Here is a 22,148-nt window from a genome sequence, read left to right on the forward strand (position 1 = left end):
TGGGAACGTTTTTTACTTCTGGTAAAATTCCTAACTAGAACTAAACTGTATTGAGCTTAGGTCGTGATTTTCTTTTAGAGTTGTCTATTCAGTATGCTGTGACGGCCACTAGAGTTTAAAATAGGCTGACTGACTGACTGACTGAATTGTGTAGGTACAGCTCTGTCGTTAACTTGACAGTTAGTTTATGAAATTCGTTTTCGTAGTTTGGCATAGTACCAAGTCCTGCGGCTGTTTTGTTCTACAATTTTGTTTAAAATGGACAATGTGCAAATCGAAATAAAAATCAGTCATTTGCAAATAGGCATACTGAAATGAATAACCCTGCCTCCACTTCGTGTTATTTTACTAGTACTGGAGTTTTAATAAAATTACCACGAAAAAGGCTAGAAAATAAAAAATCAATTACTTTGAAAACCAAAACTGAACTTTTGAAATCAGCGTTTTCTGTTTCAATAACTTCCATAATGTGATTCTGACAGATTCTTCTACACTTTTTCTAAAATTTGACGTATCTTGTAACTGAATTCACTTCACGAACTGCAAAAAGAAGTAAATGGCTCTCAAGATAGTCCTGGCGATAGTTGTGTTGGTTCTTGGTAAGTTTGTGTAGATTCCTTGATATAATCTTCCAAATTTATTAGACTTTAACATAGGTTATTTAGACTCAAACATAGGCTATATAGGCATGCGGTACGTTTGTCAAAGTAGTAACAACTTTTGAAATCCTGTTTCCTGGCTATAAACATAACACGTAATCGAAGTGCTTACTACAAAAAAGTCGCACGACTTTACCGTTCGACCCAATGAAGTCGCGTGAAAACCTTTTACAAAAAAAAAATCAGAAAACGTCCTAAATTTAAAACTTTCAACCTGACATTAAATAAGTCAAAGTCATAGTTAAATAAAGCAAGCATAACAAAACAGACATAACTGAAACTTGGTCCTGAATCGTATGTGTTTTTGCATAGGAAGTGCTACTGTACATTCAAAGAAGCGCTTCAGCACCGAATCATGTGGCGATTTATGTTGCAGAACATGGAAATATGATGTAAGTGATGAATTTGCATTAAGGTGATATTCCGCCATAGGTTTTTCTCTAGGCCAGTGGTTATTAACCATTAACCTATTTCATCACGCGGGCCCCTTAAGCAGATATTGAAACACAATTCCCCTCCTAAGAAAAATAGAGTACAACCTCATTAAAAGTTCAAGCTTTTGAGACGCTATATTATTATTCAACATTGCTGAATGACATCCAAATAAAGACGATACGTGTTCGTTGTACGGTAGTCGTGGAAAATAGCACAAAGCGCTCATAACACATTGTGAGGTATAATAGGGAATTGTAGCCTTTAGTCTTGAGTTTTGTCTCGCTCAAAGCTAAAAAGACCTGTACTGTTAAGATTTTGAAGTGTGCTTATAACTTGATCCAGTATAAATGTATGCGAAATTTCACCCCAAACTGAAACGTGATTTATTTGGTTTAGATTGGTTTTATTGGATATAATGTACTTAAGCCCATACCTCGGTGTTTTAAACAATGTTATACTACTTCAGTGAAGCTTAAAAATAAAAATAAATATTTTTTCGGGAACATTTCCGCACATTTTTGGTTTACTGATTAAGCATGTTACTTGACCCATTGAGCAAAATAGATTACCCATAATAAAAGATTAGCTAGTTGCTCGTTTATGCATCAATTCAACCGCTGACGATAAAAACACAAAATACGATTGTTACGTCAAGTTTCAAATCCGCGCTTGAAACTTAAAAAAAAAATTCACACTAGGGATGAATATATGACGTTACATAATTGGTCCGCTCATTGATGTTATAGTCAATTCTAACAGATATGTATTACGTGTTTTAGATTTTGTTCGTGGCCAACTGCGAGCTAATGAAAAACGAAAATTGTAAGGTCTACCGGGGACTAAACAGAGGTAAGAATGGTTCATAGTAGGCATGTACGATAGTATCGGATCGAAGCCGATGTACGATATTCAGCGTTGCATTTTAAAAATTGAGTATTGTAGAACGAACTCAAAGTTTTGGTTCAAGATCCATTTGCGTCTTAAGATTTTTATGCCAACAAAGAAAACTGTTTTGTGCAAATATGACATAACAATAACAAATCGACTTCCCAAAAACTCGTAAGAGTAGCTTGAACAAAACAATACGATTTTAGTTTTTTAAACTAATAATGTTCATATAGAAAATAAGATTTTAATATATCTTGTTCCAGTGGGGAAAGTGTTCTTACTTCGAGTTTTATCGGGTGTGGGAAAAAGTGTCTTAGGTAGAAATAGTCACCGTTTCTATTTAAATTTGACAAGACCATTTGACTGAAACCATGCCTCGGCTATTGATTAAAAAACTAATGGGGATGTCGTAAACAATAGTAGTTAACTCGAGTAAATGCCACCAACACAAGTACTGGATTGGCGGTTTTTCTTGCTCCTTCCACTGCTAGTTTTGAATATATGTTTTTTCTTGTCTATTTTTCGTTGAACAAATAGTACACATTGTTAGACAAATCTATACTTTGTATGTTTTTTTAGGAATTTGCGAGTTTTGTCGACAAAATCCCTGTGAAGAAATAATTCAATCTAAACTGCAAGGCAACGGGCGGCGTACCGGAGATCAGGGACTTCTAGATGAAGACAGCAGCGACTTTGATTTTTCCTCTTTGTCGGCTACTGAAGACAATTTTCTTGGGCTCATCGATTAAACGTTTATCCAAAAAAGGCCTAATTTATTGGTTGAAATAGAATTTTACTCTTGTAGACCTTAGTATGTTAGAGGTTTTTCAAGGCGGATAAATGTAGTTTACACACTTTAGAACAGTCAATAACAATTTATAAGGTGAAAGCTTAGGCAACAAAAGGCGTCCAAAATCCGGAGCAAAGAGGTTTTAATGATGTGAAACAAATTGAACGTATTCAGAAGCGTCTACAAAATTAATGAATAAGGATGAAAACGTATAAGGAATAGTATATTTTAATATGAACCTGTCTTTGCAAAGGTAGAAATTATTTTTTTCTTTATTTTGAAGTAAAAAAATAAAGAGGGTTATCGACAATTTTATTTCTGTTATCCTTTTTCTTTATTTTTGATAGAAGGCTACCAACATTGCGTTATTGCTATACCGAAGCACACTATACTTATATATATGTATTCAAGTATAAGGCATGCTGTTTCAAAGCGTAAGGGCATAAGCACAATGACACTATACTCATTACTCACATATTGCATTCTCAGATTTCACATAGAATCAAATTTGCGTAAGCTAAGTTGATGACTTCATGGAAACAGCATTTCCGGCCTGATCTTCAGCCAAACCCGTCAACCACAGTTGTCTCATCGCCAAGTGATGTCCCTCGTGTTCCTTCAGCGATTCCCGGCAAGACATTAGCTTCTCGCAAATCTTACACGTCAGAGCAATCTCCGTGTTGACTTGGTCGTTCGAATTTTTACAAAGGTCGTCCGCCGCGTCTTCAAGGTCACTTCCGCACGTGGTCGAAACGTCATCATCGCTGGTGACATGCTGGAGTTCGTTGTCAATCTTTGTTCCATTGTTGCGGCGTGGCTGTACGTCATAATGCTGGTTCGCAAGGTCAAAAAAAGTTTCATTTTTAATTTCAAGGTCATCGTCGCTACTGCACGTGGTCAAGTCTATGCATTCAATGTTTAAGTTTAAACCACTTTTAAAACCTTTTTCTTGCGTCTTACTCTCACAGCCTTTATTGGCCTCATTTAAGTCAAAGTCGGATCGAACGCGCAAAATATTTCCCCCGGCTTTCGAAGGCCGTTTTGCCGCCGAATCGCAATCTCTCTTGATGTGGTCTTGGAACAGGTGAAAACGTAGCGGTTCGGCGCCGGGGAATTCCCGAGCGCACAGGGGGCAGGCCGAGGCGCCCGGGGCGTGCGCGGTCAGTTGATGGCGCTCTAAATTGTGCTCGGTGTTGAAACGTTTGTTACAGAATGGACAAGGGTGGCCGACAATGACGCCGTTCCGCTGCTTTTCGCTGCACTGGGTTGTAGTTGGTTTATCGCCAGAGGTACTTGAAAAAAATAATTAAAATATATTCTTTTTGTTGTTATTTTATTTTATTCTGGAGCGGAAGTATGTTTTTTGGCAAACTCTTGCAAATATAGAATACTGGCGCTTGCTCAAATGCTTAATCCGACCCATTTTGCAAAATGCATAACAAATGGGAATAATGCCGTACATATAGTTGTTTCTTGACTAGCTGCTTTCTGGGCCTGTGTATAGCCAAGTTGATAGAGCGACGGTCCCGGTATGGCCGGAGGTTGTGAGTTCGAACCTCACTGCAGGCTAGTTGTTTTTCTAGCCCGTACTGCTTGCATGGCGACACCGACACGTATATACGATAAATTGGAGACCTTTATAAAAGCTTACAGAATCAGTTGATCTAAAGCCCCAAAAGTAATCCAATTATAAAGTCTTACAGAATCATTTGATTGAAGCCCCAAAATTAATCCACGCATCCCAACGAAGTTTATTAAAGCAAGGTAAAAAATTATGTCAACAATTTAAATGAACACTCCCCAAAATATGTTAGTCAAATTATTGCTAAACGTGGATTTGGATTAGGCCTATTTAATAATATAAGTTCATTTGCATAGAATAATGACAGGAAATGAAAATAATTTAACTATAAAATTTATTGTGAAACTATTATGCTTTAATGATAAGTTTATTTAAAATTAAGGTTTTTTTTACAAAATGTGACAGTTTCCCAACACGTTTTTTTTAGCTATATAGCAGAATTTCTAAAAGTGAAACTCGCCAACCTTGTTATAGAAACATGTGTTTAGGAAAATAAAATCTAATTTGATACATATTAGTTGTTAAATTAACTTTCAAATTTTCGATTTGATTGTAAACATATTATCTCAGTTTTATATTCTCGATTAAAAAAATGGTTCAAATCTTCCCTAGCGGTGCAATACAAAAGCGAATGGGCACGTACTCGGGTAAGTGTGACTCTGTCGGTCCGGATCTCTTGAAGTGTCGGCGCTCGTGACGTAACAGGTGGTATTTTTTGCCGAAGGTCTTCTCGCAGGTGCTGCACCGGTGGGGACGGTCCCCGCTGTGGTTGGTCACGTGGTGGCGTAGCGAGGCCTTGCTTGCCATCGACTTGTCGCAGATGTGACATCTGTGAGGAATTTCAATATGTTCATCAGTAAGGTCAAATCGCTCCAGAAATAGCAACATCTTACCGCCACTAAGAATAATAAAATTGATGACTTTCTCTGCAAGTGGGCAGGGCTATTTTAAAGCTCAGCACAGGTAACCCTGAATCACTCATTTTGTTGTGTCGTTGTATAAATAAAATTCGGTGACAAAAATGTGGCACCTGTGCGGGGGCTTGCAACAAGAAATAACCTTAGCCCAGTGGTTTCCGAGCTTTCATACTTTGTGCCTTCATCACTTCTCTGACCATTTTAAAGGTCGCCTCTGTGAAGTCAAATAAAAAACCTATTTTAGGAAAACTGGCTAATAACTAAAATAATGTATGCTCGTAGCCCCAAATTTGCTGACGGCTGCGGTTAGGAAAATATGGTTTAACCATGCAAATTTTAATGAAATTGAAAACGTAGTTTCTATACTTTATTTTCCTATTATAAACACTGTGTGGGGGGCTTTTATTGTTTGCTGCTATTATTATTCGAAACTAAGTTTTACAACCCAATTTGTCAGTTGTCAGCATAAAGCATTAAGACTGTAAAATAACACGGAGACGTTATTTACCATCCGTTAACATGCCTCTCAGAAAATAATCGAAGGCGTTGTTTTTAAAGGGGTTGACAAAAGCCAGGAACAGAGACAACTCTATTAACTAACAAAATGTAACAAACAGAGCGATTATGCTGACCATTAGTACTTGAACTTACGCTATTCCTATAAGTTCATTGTCAGTCTGTTTGTATTGAATTAAGACTGACACGGTTAATCTATTGCGGTGACTGAGCGATCGGAACACGAAACTTCAACAAATGGAGCCGCATTAAGCCTAACGCAAACCAGCATCAGCCTCCACAAATCAGCTAAGCCCTGCAACTGATTCTTGATCATAGGTGTCAAACAATATTATTCCCTATTATTTTTTGTTTTGAATCTTCAGTTTCTGGCTCGGCCTGAAATTATCATACCATAATAGTTGCTTTAAAAAATACGTGCGAGCATCCCTTATTGAGCGCAAATTTGAAAGAGACAAGATGCCCTGTCCAATGCATTTGTTAAAATGAGCTGATAGAGATGAAACACCTTTCCCTAACAGGGAAATATTTGAGAGAAAAACGAAAAGTCAAGAAAAATAAAAATTAAGTGAACCCAATGGACATAACCACCAGTCAAATGAGCGTGCAAAACTGTTTAAATATTTTTTTTAAGCAAACCTATTGCACTGGAAATAAAGAAGAAAAGTAAACACACTATGCATAAAAATTCGATCCCTTATGTAACCAACCGCTTTTAGCGAGATTTCTTCATTAAAGTGTATTTACGATATTTATTGAGTTTTTCTGCTTTTGCAAGAAAATTCTCTGGCAATTTAAATTCCAAATCAGCTCATTACAGTTCTAAAAATATTTACTTTTAAATGTAAATATTTTGTAATATAAAAAACAGTACAAATAATATCTCTAAAAACTCCAGGGATCGATAAACACAATAGACGTCACCACAGCATCACAGCGAAATTAGAATAAAAACGCTTTTCAGCAGATGCACTTAGCGCTAAGATATTTTTTTAATGGAAGTAAACCTCAACAATACAAATTAGTATAGAAGATGTATTATGTCCAAAAAACTCAGTCGGGGACATCTCCAGCGTAAAATAACACAGTTAAAAAATGTTTTACACCGTTTTTATAACGAACGTCGATACTCACCTGAACTTCTTGTTTTTATCGTGGACCGCCTGGTGAAACTTGACTGCTGTCTTAGCGGCAAACCGCTTGCCGCTTACGCCACCCTGCGACGACTTCTGCCTGAAATGCTTGTGCTTTTGGTGGCGCAAAAGATGTTGCTGCGTTAAAAAGGCCTTCTCGCAAACAAGACAGCGGTGATTGCGCTCAGTGTGCGACTTCTGTTGTTTGTTCACTAGCTCTGGGGAACGTAAAAGCTGTATTAAACCAGCTATACACATTGGAAAAGAAGGGTTGCATTTTGATAGTATAAATTACTGCTACTCAACTATAGCTTTAGCAAAGATACGAAAGTAAACATTTTTAATAGGGTAGGTCAATTTAGTTAGCTATTTTAAATGGAGCATATGTGACATGCTTCGGAAGCACAAGGCTATTTATTGTCCTGCTCGTCGGCTCGTGAAAGAGTTTACCTCTCTTACTGTTTTAAGACAAAAAATGTTACCTATTTGTAGCGCAAAGTAGTTAATCATTTATTTCTGTAAACTGAACATTTGTATAGGGCACACCCTTTATCTCAGGAATATAGGCGTCGTTTAGAAAAAGAAGTCCCAGACAGGTCTTTAAACAAAACTCAAGTCAAAGTCAAGTCCCCCCCCCCAAAATTACAAGTCAAGTCCCAAAGTCATCAGTTGCCTATAGGCCAAGTCATTATAAAAGCAAGTCAACTTCAAGTCAAGTCATTGACATCAAAATAAACCGTTAAACTAATAAAATTGGTAACCAATGCACCGCTGTTGTTACATGCGCCATAGATTGCCCACTCCTGCCTTTACGTTGCACCTACTCAATTTGTTAAAGCGCCTCTTGCAACTTCCACAGTTGAGCGTTTCGAACCCTGGGTAGGACTCCTGATGCTCGCGCATCTCGATATCCGTCGTCGAGTCGGCAGAGCAAACTTGGCACGTGTAGCCTTTCCCCAGGTTCTGTCATAAAGCATCAAATTAAAGTCAGAAGAAGGGAAGCCTGGCCTTAGGCTTATAAAGGGCTAAAGGTTCTGAATCTGCGTCAAACTAGATTAGGACCACCTCGAAAAATGCCCAAGCCTTCCTTTATTTTTTCAGCCATACACGTTCTTATTTCTCCAAAAAACAATATATCAATGTGAAGTTAAGTTTCAAATGCTTTCCTGTGGTATAGTCCAGCGCTCGAGTCTGGGTCTTATTACAAGACAAACCACAGTTATTTACGCCTAATATGTCAAACTACCAGCGAGAAGTTCTTACAAAGTAACAATGCATTATTAGCGTAAAAACAATAGCTTATTAGGTGTTTGTTACTTGGTGTATAAGGATTTCTGAGCTTCAATTTATTCAGGGGGATAAACATTGTTGAGTTTAGCCAACATAAACCACATTTTAAAAACTGATACAAGATACGATTTACGAAAATACAAATGTCTAATCGCGATCTTTCAATACTAAATGTGTTTCTGAATGTGCAAAAAATACAGAAGGATACTACAGTTTCGAAAACAAAACAAAAATAGCAAAAGTTTTGTATATGGCGAACAATAAAAGGCCAAACGCATTTTTATTCTGTTAAACGATATAGTTTGATCATTTTTGACAACTTTTTTTTTTGATAAAAGGATAAAGGTAAACGAAAACACTTACCGCGTTAGTTTCACCATCGATTTCTTTAGTAATCTTCTGCATTTTCGGAATTCAGGTACAAATCATTAAACAATTAGCTTAGTAGACGCAACAACAGACCTAAACACACCTGTAATACAGAAGCAAAGCTCTTGAAGAAAAGAAAGCGAGGTAATTGTTTGGCAACATCTTAAAATTATGCCGTCGTACAGGTTACTACTGCAGGTAAAGTTTTGCAAAATAAACCTATGTTTTGTAAAACAGTTTTGACGAAAGTGGGGTGCGGATCCATAAGATTTGGATTTATGTTCAATACTTCAAAGGGTCGGTGATAAAAGCTATCATAATACAACGAAAAAAACAACAAATAAAATACAACCAAAAATACCACTTAAATTATAAATAGTGATTAAATCGAGACAAGTGCACCAGAGTCATTCCACGTCGCTTTGAATTTGCTGTTGTTCATCATGTTTTGTTTTTTGTTTTATTTTACTTCCTTTTTTCTACATAAGAAGTTTTATTTTTAGATTCGTCTTGTTTAGGAGACCGCGATCAGAAATCCCTTTGCTATGCAAAACTCTTCACACAAAGTAGAAACCACTGGTTGAGAGTGACACACAATTAACTAAACATTCAATAAAATTAACTCGTAGCAAATGCAGTAAATGTAGCAACTAATCACTGACAGCAGTTCGAAACAATGGTGTTTGATGTTACAGAAATTGCATGATAAAGAAAACTGAACCAAAACATAATAAAATAAAACATACAGCATCGGAAAATACGAAATATTGCACGCCTTACAAAGTAGAAACCATTATACTTTACGATCAATTGGAACAACATAAATTGTGCATTATATCAACAAAACTGAAATTGCGATAATAATTCCTAAAGATAAAATGGTAAAACCATTTAGCTAGTTTATATATTCATCTTGTCTGTATCAAGAATGGTATTTTGCTGTTAACATATTAATGGTATTATATATATAATATATATTTCGATAAACCAATTAAGATTTCTTTAAGTACAGGCGTTACTTCTTTCAAAACTATTACATCAATTTTTATCAAACAATTTAAGCGAAATTAGAAAAAAACTGCAAACTATCCCCACATTGCCATATTTCAAAAGACAAAAAGGGGTTAAAAGTGTGTGCGGCCATTTAAATTAGAAGTAAAACAAAAGTTGTGCATGGAATCAGGGCTGGGTATCCGAAACTGGAACTCGAACCCCGAGACAAGCATTTTCGCTGGAGCTTGATTTATTTAGTTTATTAGTGAAGCCAGAGCTTTTGCTATTTTTAATGTTTTTGTGAAGTTAAAGCTGGAGCTATTTTTAATGTTTTTGTGGAGCCAGAGCTGGAGCCATTTTAATTATTTTTGTGGAGCCGAGGGTAGAGATATTTTTAATTATTTTGTGGAGCCGGTGCTGGGGCCATTTTTAAAGAAGAAGCTGAAGCCAAAGCCATTGTATATGTGTTTGGCGGAGCTGGAGCTATATGTTAAGTGTTTAATGACTTAGGAGTTAGGGCCTTTTACTGTGACCATGCATGGAAGAAAAGTTGATTAACAAAAGGTTGACACCGCTGGCTTACAACAGAAACTCTACCGTCCCAGCTCCCCATAATTCAGATGCGCGTTTCTGGGAGCAACTGCTCCTTGACGTCAACCCGGTACTCCAGCTTCGTCATCCTTCTTTCATCCGAATCCGTTTCCAAGTCTGGAAGGAGAAATTCCTCTGTGTTCGACGACAGAACCTGGTCCTTTGTCCCATATTTAACCTGCGTTGATATCCGTTGGTTGTCATTCGGCAAACGCATTGTGGTATTGTCTGCGCACGTTACAAGATTATTTAAAGCGGATACTTGATGAGGAGACGTTTCAATGTCAGAATCCGCTTTTAACTTCCCCTCTTTTGACTTTTCTAAATCGGCGACAAGATCCGCTCTAAGCCTTGGTATTATTATATAAAGACGCTTTAATCTTACATCTTTGGGCTGATTGACGCCTAGCAGTGCAGACTCCATCTTAACACGCTTTGAAATAAGGTTATCTCCACAGGTAGTGTCGGCTTCCGTTCTTAAAACTTCGTCTATAATGCATCTCTTCGTAAAGCGCAAAGTTTCGTGTTTTTCAACCGTCTGCCTTATGAATTTACTGTGTTGCACGTGATCTTCTGACATTGAGATTTCCGTTTTAATTTCACGTGACAAATATTCGATTTTAGGCTGCTTCGACAACCATTGTGTTTTCTCAATAACATCACCATTTGGCGCATCAACGTTATTCTCGATTTCGTTCAAACTTGATAGAAGATTTTTTTGCTCTTTCGCACCTTCTGTCGAATTGTCGTTAAAATTTCGCTTCACACCAGAAGAAAAATATTCCTCGGTGAATTTTCCCAAATTAACGCCATTTCCCGAAGTATGTTCGCTTGCTCTAAAATATCCCTTTTGAGATTTCATGAGATCGAAGTGCTCAGGACGATTAGGGATTTCAGCAGTTTTAGCGGGAATCTCTTTTTTGCACCCCAATGGCGTAGTTCGGATAGTGAGGTAATTGTCCTCGGAATCAAGGTCCTCCGCTGCACTGTCGTTCGCGACGATATTGCGTTCTTTTTCGGCGCTTGCAAATCTCCGATCTTCGTTGAGAGATTTTAACGCGTTGGATGCAGTATCTTCCTCCAATGAACCAACATCTGTGTCCCGGTCATCTTCATTTGAACTTGATCCTCCTTCATTGTTGTTGTCACTTGTCGAAAGATCGCCTTTTGACTGATTTTCTCCTAAATCTGTGTCATGCTCCGAGTCTGATCCCCTCGGAATTCCGTCTTCTTGGCTCCGGCCAGGGTCGCATTTTGGCCGCTCGCGCGGATGTGTGTTCTGTCCTTTCTGACTGTCACTCTTTCTGTGAGTAGATACATAAAAAAATTGTTAGACACACCTTAAAACTAATATAAACAGTCACACGCGTATATCACAACTAAGATTATCCATTTAAGAGTCGCACAGTAAAACACTTTACTGTGTTTTTTTAAGTTTTGTGTTTAGTTTTTATTCGTTAAATATATTCACATATTTTTTTGATTGCCGCGAATTTTGTTTACATTTTTAAATTATTATGTTTTTGTGATGTTATTGTCGCTTTGTACTAATACAAGTTTAAAGGTATATACCAGGGGTGGGCAAATGTATTTAATGGAAGAGCCATTTGCAGAAAATACAAGCACCAGAGAGCCTCAAAAATGCGAGCTTAAGGTTACTATCATAGCAATGAAATTGCGTTGTCTTGCTGTTAACTAAATCTTCTGATTCTTTGTCTAGTGTTAAGTCATAAACGAAATGCTGGCCTAAATAAAGAAAACAAAAAGAAAGAAATGTCCATAAACTATACTCTTGGTAGCTTACAATTTTGGGGGAATTTTACGAAGAGCCACAAAAAACATGCCGGCGAGACATTTGACAAAAAATCACGCATCTGGCAAGTGCCAATGCATGTCACCGCATCGCTTACATGGAGCAAGTCGCCGGCCCTTCGCCTTGGTTAGGGGAATTCCCCGTTGGGCTGCAGTGCCCCAACGTCCGGTGGGCGAGCAGTTCGTCACGCTCGAAAAAGCAGCGACCGCAAACGTGGCACCGGTGGTCGGGCTTCTTGTGTGTGCTGCTTGTGTGCCGAGCGAGGCTGGCTTGGTCCTTGAAGCTTTTCTCGCATATTTCGCACCTGACATAAAAAGTAATCGTTGGTTATAAAGCAGCTTCCGAGGGGCTAGATCACAGTTGGTATTAAACACATATGTGTGTGTGTCTTTCACTGACATAAGAAGTTGTAGACCTGTTCTCTAGGGTGCATCTAAAATATACCGGATCGCAAGGCATTCAACAATCGCAAAGTACACAAGAATTGCAAGGATCGCAAGGTACACAGGGGTCGTACGGTACACAAGGATCGCAATATACGAACCTTGTGTTCCTTGTGTACCTTGTGTTTCCTTCGATCCTTGTGTACCTTGCGTAACTTGCGATCCTTGTGTACCTTGTATATTTTAGATGCACCGGTTTTCTATGCTGGTGGGTTAATAGCGGGCTTTTACAGAATACATATGATGCCTTCGGAAAGGCTTGCCAAAATCAGTTAATCGGGACATTTTTCTGCAAGACCAGGTTAGAAAAAAACACTAGCCTGGGGTGAGCTACGAACTCATGTAGTAAACTTAAGAAACCTGCTGTTTCCGGTCGTACTTACGTGTAAATATTAAACCTAAATCGAGTCTATATATTAACAGAGTTACCAAAGCGTTTTTCGTTATTCTTTAAAAAATCCAATTTTTTTAGAAAAAATCATTCTTTTTGAAACAATAGTAAGACTCCAATAATAGACCCCGCAAAACTAGTCTACGAACCCCAGTTAAAGAACCCCTGGGCAAAATGAACTTGCACCATTAAATTTTCCCTTTTCCCGCAAAACGTATAAAGTTTTATACGTACGTCTCAGTCGGTTCCTCGCGATGCCTGTTTAGATGACGTTGCAACTTGGTGCGTTCGGGGAATCCCCACGAGCAGAAGGGGCAGCGGAAGGGGAATTTCCCCGAGTGGTTGTACGAGTGGAGCTTAAGGAGCGAAGGCTTCGTGTAAGTCTTGTGGCAATCGGGGCAACTGAAGCGTCGCGGTTTGGAATGCCGTTTGGCGTGGTTTCGTAGCTCACCTGAAGGCAAGAATACAAGTGCTGGAGCGAGCGAGCCTTATGCAGACAAACAGCATGCTTTCTACAGTCTAGGGGTCGGTCGATTTTGGCCTTGGTAGGTGCGCCAAAACTCTAAAGCTACTGTATACTGATTCTTGTTCCACCTGCTATCAGTAAAACAATAACTGACTGATGGATGCCAAGACACTCATGCGATACTGTAGAAAACAATGCGTTATTTATGTCAATGTATTTTAAATGAGTCAAAATTTTGTCAAAGTTTATTAATTTTTAGGTCAAAATTTGTCAAAATTTTAATTTCATAGATCAAAATACTTCCTTTTTTCTCAGTTTAAAAAATAATGGCCCTAGCGATGGCTAAAATTGGGGCGAAGAAGCAATATAATTCATTTGATATTTGGATATATATCGGCAGTTTTAAATCATTTTATATTAATATGTATGGCAGTTTTTAAATCATTTGATATATTAAGCATATTTGGGAAGTTTGAAATTATTTGATATCAATATTTTGAGCAGTTTTTAAATCATTTGATATACATATATAAGATAGTTCGGACAAAAGTAACAGTTGCAGTGGAAGGGATATCACAAAAAAGAAGACAACTTAAACGTAAGATATAGTTCGTAAAAAATGTGTTCGTCATGTACCGGAAAAAGCTTAACACGACAGTTGTGTGCAAGACATGTCATACAGTCAGGATGCTCACAAATGTCGCCAGCCAAACAACCCACATTTTTTAGGGTCGGGACCTCGCTACATGGATTTTTTTGCCCACAAAACTGTGTAGTCCGAGGTTCATTAACTTTCTGGGTTGCGCTCGATAAACACCATTTATCGAAACTCGTGCAAAACTCTCCGCAGAATGTATGTGCGTTCCCAGACTTAATTTTAACGTAGAATGAACTGCATATTCGTTAAGATTGATTTGAACAGCATACTGACAGTGCAAAGAGGCCTTTCAAATAAATAAAAAAATGGCCAAAAAAATGGCCAAAAAATGGCCTACACCCCCCTGGGATTCCCCCAATCCTAGTTTTAGGACTCTTCGTCGTCACTAACTAAATAGAACAACTAGAAGAAAAGGTGATAATAAACAAACAAGTCACACTTACTTTCACTTAGAAATCTGGCTGAGCACACCTTGCATACGAAGTGCTTACGGCCTAAAGTCTGTTTTTTGTTTTTGTCGATCTGCAAGGAAACAAAGGTATTCATCTTCTACCAATCGTTTCGGTTGATTTGCAACAACCACAACGGTAACACTTATATGCTATTCAGGGCTATGTTACTTCTTTGGGTCAAAACCAAAACTGTATGTTATTTAACAAGAATGTTTTTGGTTAATTGTTACAAAGTATTTATTTCTTTAAGGGGTATTTGGTTTATTAGTTGAATAAAATCTGCTAATTTTTTTGCAAAATGCCATAAAAATTTACCCTTTCATTGCCTCTTCTGTCAAGCGTAACTTCGTTTCCTAAATTCACATGGGTAGTTGGGTTTTGCTCACTCTTTATTATGATGACGTCATCTTCATCTGATGACGACAGGACTATGACGACAGGGCTCGAAACGCTTCTTTGCCATGCTTTTGCACCCTTCGATTCGATGACGTCAGTTTTGTTTGAGGAGAATTCTGTATCGGTCGACACGTCATCGTCGTCGGATACGTCACGGACGGGTTTTTTAGGGGACATCACCGAGGGTGAGTTTTTCCGAGGGGGGCTCTCACGTGAATTTTGGGGTTTCTGACTGGTGGGGGAAAGACTTCTCCTGAGGTTTAACCTGTGGTTTTGTTGGATTTGGTATGGACCAGGAACGTTTTCCGTGCTAAAAAATAAAAAAAAAATAATAAAAACACATTAAATTGCAGTCGTCAGTTTTTAGTGCCTGGAAATTTGATGGTAGGGATGTTTGACACTTCGAACCAGTATTCCATACAAAATGGTGGTATCGCTGCCAAACCTATCCCAATTGTTAAGTTTACTGTGCATTTTAGTTCGGTTTAAATAGCAAAAACTTTCAATTTAAAAGGTAACATGCATAGCCTGGTACTTCCTCTGGATCCGCCTCTGCTGACAAAACCTGATTTCACGTTCTCTCACCTGTGCGTTGCCATGTGCTCGTTATATTTGGCCAAGTTGCGGCGTTGGTACTCGGGCCCATGACCAGCCACGTCGGCGCACTTGCGCATGTGAGTTTTCAGGTTGACGAGTTTTGCGTAGAGCTTACCGCAATGCTCGCACCTGAAGCGGTAGCGTTCGTCATCGCTCATGTGAACGCGCCTGTGAGTTGCGAGCGTGCTGCTTAATGCGAAGGCCTGCCGACAACAAAATGCGGAATGGGTTTATTTTTTCAGTGCGGAGATCGCTGAACCGCAATGTATTCTGTAACACACTGTATATTTGGAGCTTTTATTCAAATAAGGTTAGTTGAGCCCCTTACCAAGTTTCAGTCCTAGGAAACCCTTTTTTTAGGGGGGGAAGTATACTATAGTATACAAATAAAGACCAATTTAAACCAATAGTCAACAAACCTTTAGCAATATATTAAACTTAACCTTAACCAACACCACATAAAAAATGTCCGACAGATTTCCTACTGCCATGCATAGTATTGTTTTCAGTATATTGGGCATCGGAATGAAACATCCCTATTAATGATTAAACTTTTTTTTATTTTGTATTCGGCATTATACATAACTCGCGGGCCGACATGTCTGTTAATCAATAATCCCATACGATAAATTTCTGCTCAGCATTTTGTGCCTGTCTTCTCGCATAAGTTGATCTTTCTTTAGTTTTAGGTTGACGAGGTGTTAATTTATATACGAAGGTTACATTGCAAGATGTTATTGATTTACGCCAAAACAGTTCACCCACTTCACCCACAAGAACTAACAAGTCGCTTTTATCACATCGAGGAAGAATAAATTCAAGGACAATCCTTACCAACTTTTATCAACCGGCGGTGCACACAGCTTCTATATCAGTACACCAGAGGCGTACCGAGGGTATTTTGCACAGGGGGGAAACTATAAAATTGGCGACCCCTCCTCCATATTTAATCACGTTTTCTATTACATTAACATAATATACCTTACTTTATACGGCATAAAAATTAAAATTTTGATAGAACATTATATTTAAAGAGAATGCAGCCTTATTTTGGAATTCGTTTTTGCGCCCCTGCACTTTGGCGCCCGGGACAATACGTACCCCACCGCCCCCTTAGCTACGTCTCTTCTTAAACTTTTTTAGTTTTGTCACCCCTAGCATCTTTCTCCAGATTTTATTCACCCTTGTTTCATGATATGATAAAACTATCTCGTCTATATTTCACTGAAAAGGTTGAACACCCGAAATACCCGCCCCGTTCGCAAGCTATTATTCATTTCTGACGGTTCACCCTTATTCACTCCTTTTGGTTGGTCCACCTCTGCAAAAAAATTATTTACCCTGCAGGGGGTGAAACATTGACCTGGTTAAGAAACACTGTTCTACAGTACACCCATGAGAGCTAACGTTACACCAGCTCGTGAGCTTCAACTTCCTCAACATAGTGCGTTAGTATGTTTATATTAATTTGTGACTGTCTTTCAACATACCTTTTCGCAAACGGTGCAGCGAAAGAGACGTTCACCGGTGTGTACCACCATGTGCTGACGCAGGCTGGTCTTGGTGCGGAATCGCTTGCCGCAAACCGGACACGCCTCGTTGGTGGCCTGACTCAGGTGTCGGGCGGCTATGTGACGACGTAGATGTGACTTGGACTTGAAGGCCTTCTCGCAGATATCGCAGGCGAAGGGTCGCTCACCAGTGTGGACGCGCATGTGGTCCTTGAGGTACTCTGCGTAATAAGGGGCGGAAATTGTTTCAGCGTCTGGCGTAAGGCCCGTTTACACTAAAGGTGGGCAAAGCGTGATTAGGTGAGCTGGGCGTGAAATTGCGTTTGTACTATGGCTGCGTTGAGCCTATTGTTTACAAAAGTCACGTGATTAACCAGTTGTTATTGTTATACCTTCGGTTTGATTGTAGCCTGGTACATTTAAATAACTGACATAGAAAATAATGGTGATCTTTAATGCTTTTTTGAAATTGACTAGAAAAAGTAGAAACATTGCGCTGACTTGCCGGTAATACGTGCAAGTAGGTCTATTAGTGTACAACAGTGGTTAGGGATGTCCTATAATAACGGTTACGCGATGCTTAGTTATAAATGCCATTCCCAAACCAAATTGATTTGTCCACTACAGCCGTGCTTTACAAACCATCGTAGAATTTTTTTACTGCAAAAGGTAGATTTATGAGAAAACATTAGCGTTTTTTTTAAATCCAAAATAAGTGGTTTTCAAATCTTTTTATTGGCCCTAAAAAAAAACTCTAAAAAAATTACCATTAATCTTATCCATTTAATCAATTATGCCTATTTGACTATGCTAATGGCGACATTTGGAATCATATCGCGGTTCTTTTTTTCCTAAAATAACTGGTATCTGTATAGGAATGAAATATAAAAGATCGCACAATCCTGGCCACCTAAAAACTGCTGATAAAAATTCGGGCATAAAACTTCAATCGTCGCATTTCGCCGTTTTGCTTCTTCAAATATCAAATTGACTTGGTCTTGTAAAATTTTGTCTGAAATATTTCATTTTTAATGTTATTCTTTGGCACGAAGGCAAAGGTATTTTTTTCATACATTTAAAATAATTAATACATTTAAAATAATTAAAGTTTTTCGAAATCTGGTAAATGTGCCGTTTCTACCAAATCGGACATTTACTAAAGTCATTGTTGTTTAATTATTTGACGTGACTTGAGTCGTTTCGGTAAAATGAATTGACTTGACTGAAGTCTTATGGACAATTGACGTGACTTGGACTGATGTCTGTGAGTTAAATGACTTGGGTTAAAATAGAAAGTGTATTCGTTTGACATTTTTTTAAATACTGAGCTGTCTATTTTAATTTTGCACGTGAAACAAATGACTACTAAAAGTTTTTTCATTTTATCTTCGGGTTTTTGCCAATAATAATCGGACAATTTGACCAATTCTAAAGGTGAATTTTTATTTCAGTGATTTGACTTGTAGTTGACTTGCTCTCATAATGACTTGATTGGGACTTGACTTGGAAACTGATGACTTTGACTGCCAGTGTTGTACAACAAACAAGTCATTTGTAAAACAACTAAAGTCCAAGTCAAGTGTTTTTGAATAAATAACAAGTTAAGTCCCAGTCCAAGTCATCAGTTGCGCAAGTCACGTCCCAGTCAAGTCATAATTAGAGCAAGTCAACTTCAAGTCATGTCCTTGTTAAAAAATAAAATTTTAAACTATTAAAATTTTTAAATTTGTGTGATTATTAGCAATAACTGAACTAAAAAATAAGAAAAAACGCAACATATAGCAAGCAATTTGTTTTATGTGCTACAATTTGGATAAATAGCTCAATTTTATAAAAAAATACTTGAAAAAAACGCTTCATTTTAACCCAAGTCATTTGTCCAAATGACTTAAGTCAAGTCAAGTCATTTGTCCGAAAGACTTAAGTCAAGTCAAGTCGTTTGAAAACAGTGACTTAAGTCAAGTCATTGACTTAAGTCATTACAAGTTACAACACTGTTGACTGCCACTTGACTTGTTGTTATTTGAAAAAGACTTGACTTGGATTTGATTTATTTCACAAATGAATTGATAAAGGACTTGAGTAAATTTAAAATGACTTGTTAACAACACTGCATACTGGTGTGTCAATGTACACAGTTTAAAAAAAGCAAGGAAAGATAAGGCAAGCAAAGCTAGAGTTTTTACCGGCCCTGGTTGGGACAAGTTTTTGTCTTGCTTTTATGGGGAACACTTAAATAGAATATTATACTACTTGTTTTACAATTGATGTTTCTACTATTAAGAGGTTTTTTACGTTAATCCTTGCTTAGATTTCAAAGTAGGACAAAATATTTGACTTTGACATAAGGATTTTTATAGTTTTTTTCTGGTAAACCGAGCATATTTTAAAAATTTTAATATCTCTAAACAATTTTCTTGCAGTAAATAAGATTTAATGTACCTAACTTCTTGAAATATGGTATTTATAAATGATTTAATTTGAGATAGTAATTGTTATATTTCATATTTACATGCTGAGATGTACTTAATTTATTTGCACACTGCCTTTTGGCTAAAATACATGCATTATCAAGGTCAGATTCGGTTGGGGTACAAAAAACAACTGAAAAAATATATCAAAAAGAAATGTAAAACCTTTTCAATATTTGGAAACTAGTTTAAAAGAACCACGTGATTCTGAAAATAACTTTTGTGCTGATAAAATTTAAAGTATAATAAATTACCAAAAATATGTATATTTTTTAGAAAAGTTTTATTTAGCAATGTTTTTCCAACACGGGGACTAATACAAAATGTATAAATCATCACACGATTTTTGCCCAACTAAATATTATCCACACAATCACACACACTATACGTCCATATATAACACACAAACAAACTTATATTCAACATTTGATTGACTATACACTTAATCCCAATAAAGTTACATTGTAGTGGATAAAAATTGTAACAAAACAATATATAAATTATAAATCTCTTTTTAACACAGGTAAACCATTAAACCCACCAAACAGTCCACTTGATTGCACAGATATTTGCTTTAGTAATTAATAGTAAAATTGCCCAAACAAACAAAAAAAACATGATGACAATCTGATTAAGTGACTTACGGCTGATTTTAAACCTTTTTGAACAAACTGTACACTGGTAGGGCTTGTACACTGGATGACACTCTTCCCGATGAAGAACTAAAGATTGCTGGTCATCAAAAAGTTCACCACAATCAATACACGCAATGATATCCATGCTATACTATGAACTGAAACTGCTGGGTATAAAAATTGCTACCTACAATAAAAGTGTGAAAACAGCAAAACAGTTTGAAACAATTCAAATTTGTTTTAAACATATGCCTATAAAGTGACAATATTTAAGCAAGTGTTTCTTTCTTTTTTGTATCTAGTTGTTTGTCAGCTATAAAACCTCTTGATGAGTTTTATTCAAATTGACCAATATCACAAGAAAAAAAACATGGTTAATACAAGGGTTTTTTAGAAAAAAAGTTAAGTTTGCGAATGACAAATGTTGATTAGGACATGACGAAAAACAAGATAAAAGCAATGTAAAATAGTGACTATTTAATATTATAAAATGTTGACAAAATTAAAAAAACAACATTTATTACTAACACTGTTATAACATACTTTAACAAACATGGCAATTTATCTAAAGAAACATTGTCTCTTAAATAAAATTGTGACAAAAGTGTAGTATACAACATTTATTAACTGGAAATTTGACAATCCTGTTAAACTAAAATTTCATTAAAAGGCAGTTGATTTTAAAGCCCAACAAATATAATATTCTTTAAATGTATTCCAACTATTTACATAAAAAAAACATGCAAATATAAATCACAAAACAACTAATGATCTATAACTGATGGTAAATATAATATAATAAATATGACAAAGTTAAAATCTTTCTTATAACTAATATCGTATGATGACAATTGTGGTAAAGTTTTTTCTTTTTACAAATATAGTGTCTTCTAAAACACATGCCCAAAACCAATATGACATATTTATAGTTACTTGAGAAAACTTCTTTATACTGAATTTACTTCACAGTTATTAGTGCAGATAAACAGTCGTACAGAAAAACAAAACATATCTGTATTTTCCTGGAAATTCATGAACAACATGTCGCTGGGACTATAACCTGTGTACTTCAGCAAAATATGTTCTTAAATAACCTAAAAGCCTACAATCTTAAATTTAAAAGGAATTATCTGTTCAGTTACATTTTAAGACCATGAAGTTGAGCAAAGACTTTAAACCATTTCAACCTGATTTCGACTAGTTGCAAGTGCAAGCATATGCGGCCGGAAACTAGACATTTAACAACAAACGTGATTGCAATTGCCATATTAGGTGCTTCACAGGTCTCACGCTCGCCAGACAGTTTTCTTTTTTTTAATCGGACAAACGCCGTGGGCATTCATACGTAACCTACAGAATAACATGAAGCAAATTGGGTATTCACCCTATTTATCATCTTAAAGCGGTTGGTGCTTTATTGCGTAGCTGCGACATGGTTAAGTTAAGTTAAAGAGGTAGCAAAAGCACAAACACGCGTTTATAAATGTACAATTGCGAAATAGGAAAAAAGGCGATCTGCACGCTTCGATGAACGTGGATGCACATCGGTAGGTTCGCTACAGAACCCCCCTCCAGAAGCGGGCATGTGTGAAGTTGCGTAGGTTGCAGGGAAGTTCGTCGGGTTGCTTCGTTGCGACTATATGCATGTGGGCGAGTTCAATTCGCTCTCAAGTACGCCACGTCGGTGACGTATTGAATATTGCGGGTTGCATCGACGGCGAAAATAGTTGGCGAGCTTGCATAGGCTGTCTTGGGAACGGATCCTTTGAAGGTCAAACGTTTTGATCACGTCGGGGTCACCAGTAAAGCGGTTGGTGCTTTATTGCGTAGCTGCGACATGGTTAAGTTAAGTTAAAGAGGTAGCAAAAGCACAAACACGCGTTTATAAATGTACAATTGCGAAATAGGAAAAAAGGCGATCTGCACGCTTCGATGAACGTGGATGCACATCGGTAGGTTCGCTACAATCTACTTTTTGAAGTAGATTTAGATTTTATTTTTTAAGTAAAATACTTCTTGGTAATATGGAGAGAATCAAGCATTTTTAAACAGAATTGGAATCACAAACTTTAATCCACTTTTTATGCATTATTTAGGTTCAGCAATCATACAGTTGTTATAGTGCAACAAAAATCGGAACCCTACTGTATAA

General features: G+C 37.2%; 3 protein-coding genes across 3 annotated transcripts; 1 reads left to right on the forward strand and 2 right to left on the reverse strand.

Moving 5' to 3' along the window:
* The first annotated feature begins 483 nt into the window (after window positions 1-483).
* Window positions 484-2,731, forward strand: LOC146137765 (uncharacterized). Its single transcript, XM_083394431.1, has 4 exons — window positions 484-599; window positions 972-1,051; window positions 1,874-1,943; window positions 2,562-2,731. Exons 1-4 carry the CDS (start codon window positions 557-559, stop codon window positions 2,729-2,731), a joined length of 363 nt encoding a protein of 120 aa, XP_083250557.1. The 5' UTR covers window positions 484-556.
* LOC146137766 (uncharacterized) lies at window positions 1,414-8,682 on the reverse strand. Its single transcript, XM_083393605.1, has 5 exons — window positions 8,574-8,682; window positions 7,745-7,883; window positions 6,922-7,138; window positions 4,998-5,183; window positions 1,414-4,064 (listed from the first exon to the last, which is right to left on the reverse strand). The coding sequence occupies exons 1-5, from the start codon at window positions 8,613-8,615 to the stop codon at window positions 3,290-3,292; spliced, it is 1,359 nt and encodes a 452-aa protein (XP_083249731.1). The 5' UTR covers window positions 8,616-8,682; the 3' UTR covers window positions 1,414-3,289.
* A 1,506-nt stretch (window positions 8,683-10,188) lies between these two features.
* On the reverse strand, window positions 10,189-21,215 carry LOC146137767 (uncharacterized). Its single transcript, XM_083394432.1, has 8 exons — window positions 20,006-21,215; window positions 16,870-17,111; window positions 15,368-15,582; window positions 14,702-15,092; window positions 14,378-14,456; window positions 13,045-13,261; window positions 12,074-12,280; window positions 10,189-11,467 (listed from the first exon to the last, which is right to left on the reverse strand). Exons 1-8 carry the CDS (start codon window positions 20,139-20,141, stop codon window positions 10,189-10,191), a joined length of 2,766 nt encoding a protein of 921 aa, XP_083250558.1. The 5' UTR covers window positions 20,142-21,215.
* Window positions 21,216-22,148: the final 933 nt, after the last annotated feature.

This window comes from Ascidiella aspersa, chromosome 7 (assembly GCF_963924565.1).
Source record: "Ascidiella aspersa chromosome 7, kaAscAspe10.2, whole genome shotgun sequence".
Classification (NCBI taxonomy): Eukaryota; Metazoa; Chordata; class Ascidiacea; order Phlebobranchia; family Ascidiidae; genus Ascidiella; species Ascidiella aspersa.

Coding starts and splice junctions, on each gene's coding strand:
- LOC146137765 (XM_083394431.1), top strand. CDS start 557: ATGGCTCTCAAGATAGTCCTGGCGATAGTTGTGTTGGTTCTTG. Junction 1,052..1,873: donor GCAGAACATGGAAATATGAT/GTAAGTGATGAA, acceptor TACGTGTTTTAG/ATTTTGTTCGTGGCCAACTG. Junction 1,944..2,561: donor CTACCGGGGACTAAACAGAG/GTAAGAATGGTT, acceptor ATGTTTTTTTAG/GAATTTGCGAGTTTTGTCGA.
- LOC146137766 (XM_083393605.1), bottom strand. CDS start 8,615: ATGCAGAAGATTACTAAAGAAATCGATGGTGAAACTAACGCG. Junction 7,139..7,744: donor GAGGCGCTTTAACAAATTGA/GTAGGTGCAACG, acceptor TACGTTCCCCAG/AGCTAGTGAACAAACAACAG. Junction 4,065..4,997: donor ACAGAGTCACACTTACCCGA/GTACGTGCCCAT, acceptor ATTTTTTTCAAG/TACCTCTGGCGATAAACCAA.
- LOC146137767 (XM_083394432.1), bottom strand. CDS start 20,141: ATGGATATCATTGCGTGTATTGATTGTGGTGAACTTTTTGATGACCAG. Junction 15,583..16,869: donor GCTGCACCGTTTGCGAAAAG/GTATGTTGAAAG, acceptor TGTTGTCGGCAG/GCCTTCGCATTAAGCAGCAC. Junction 15,093..15,367: donor GAGCACATGGCAACGCACAG/GTGAGAGAACGT, acceptor TTTATTTTTTAG/CACGGAAAACGTTCCTGGTC.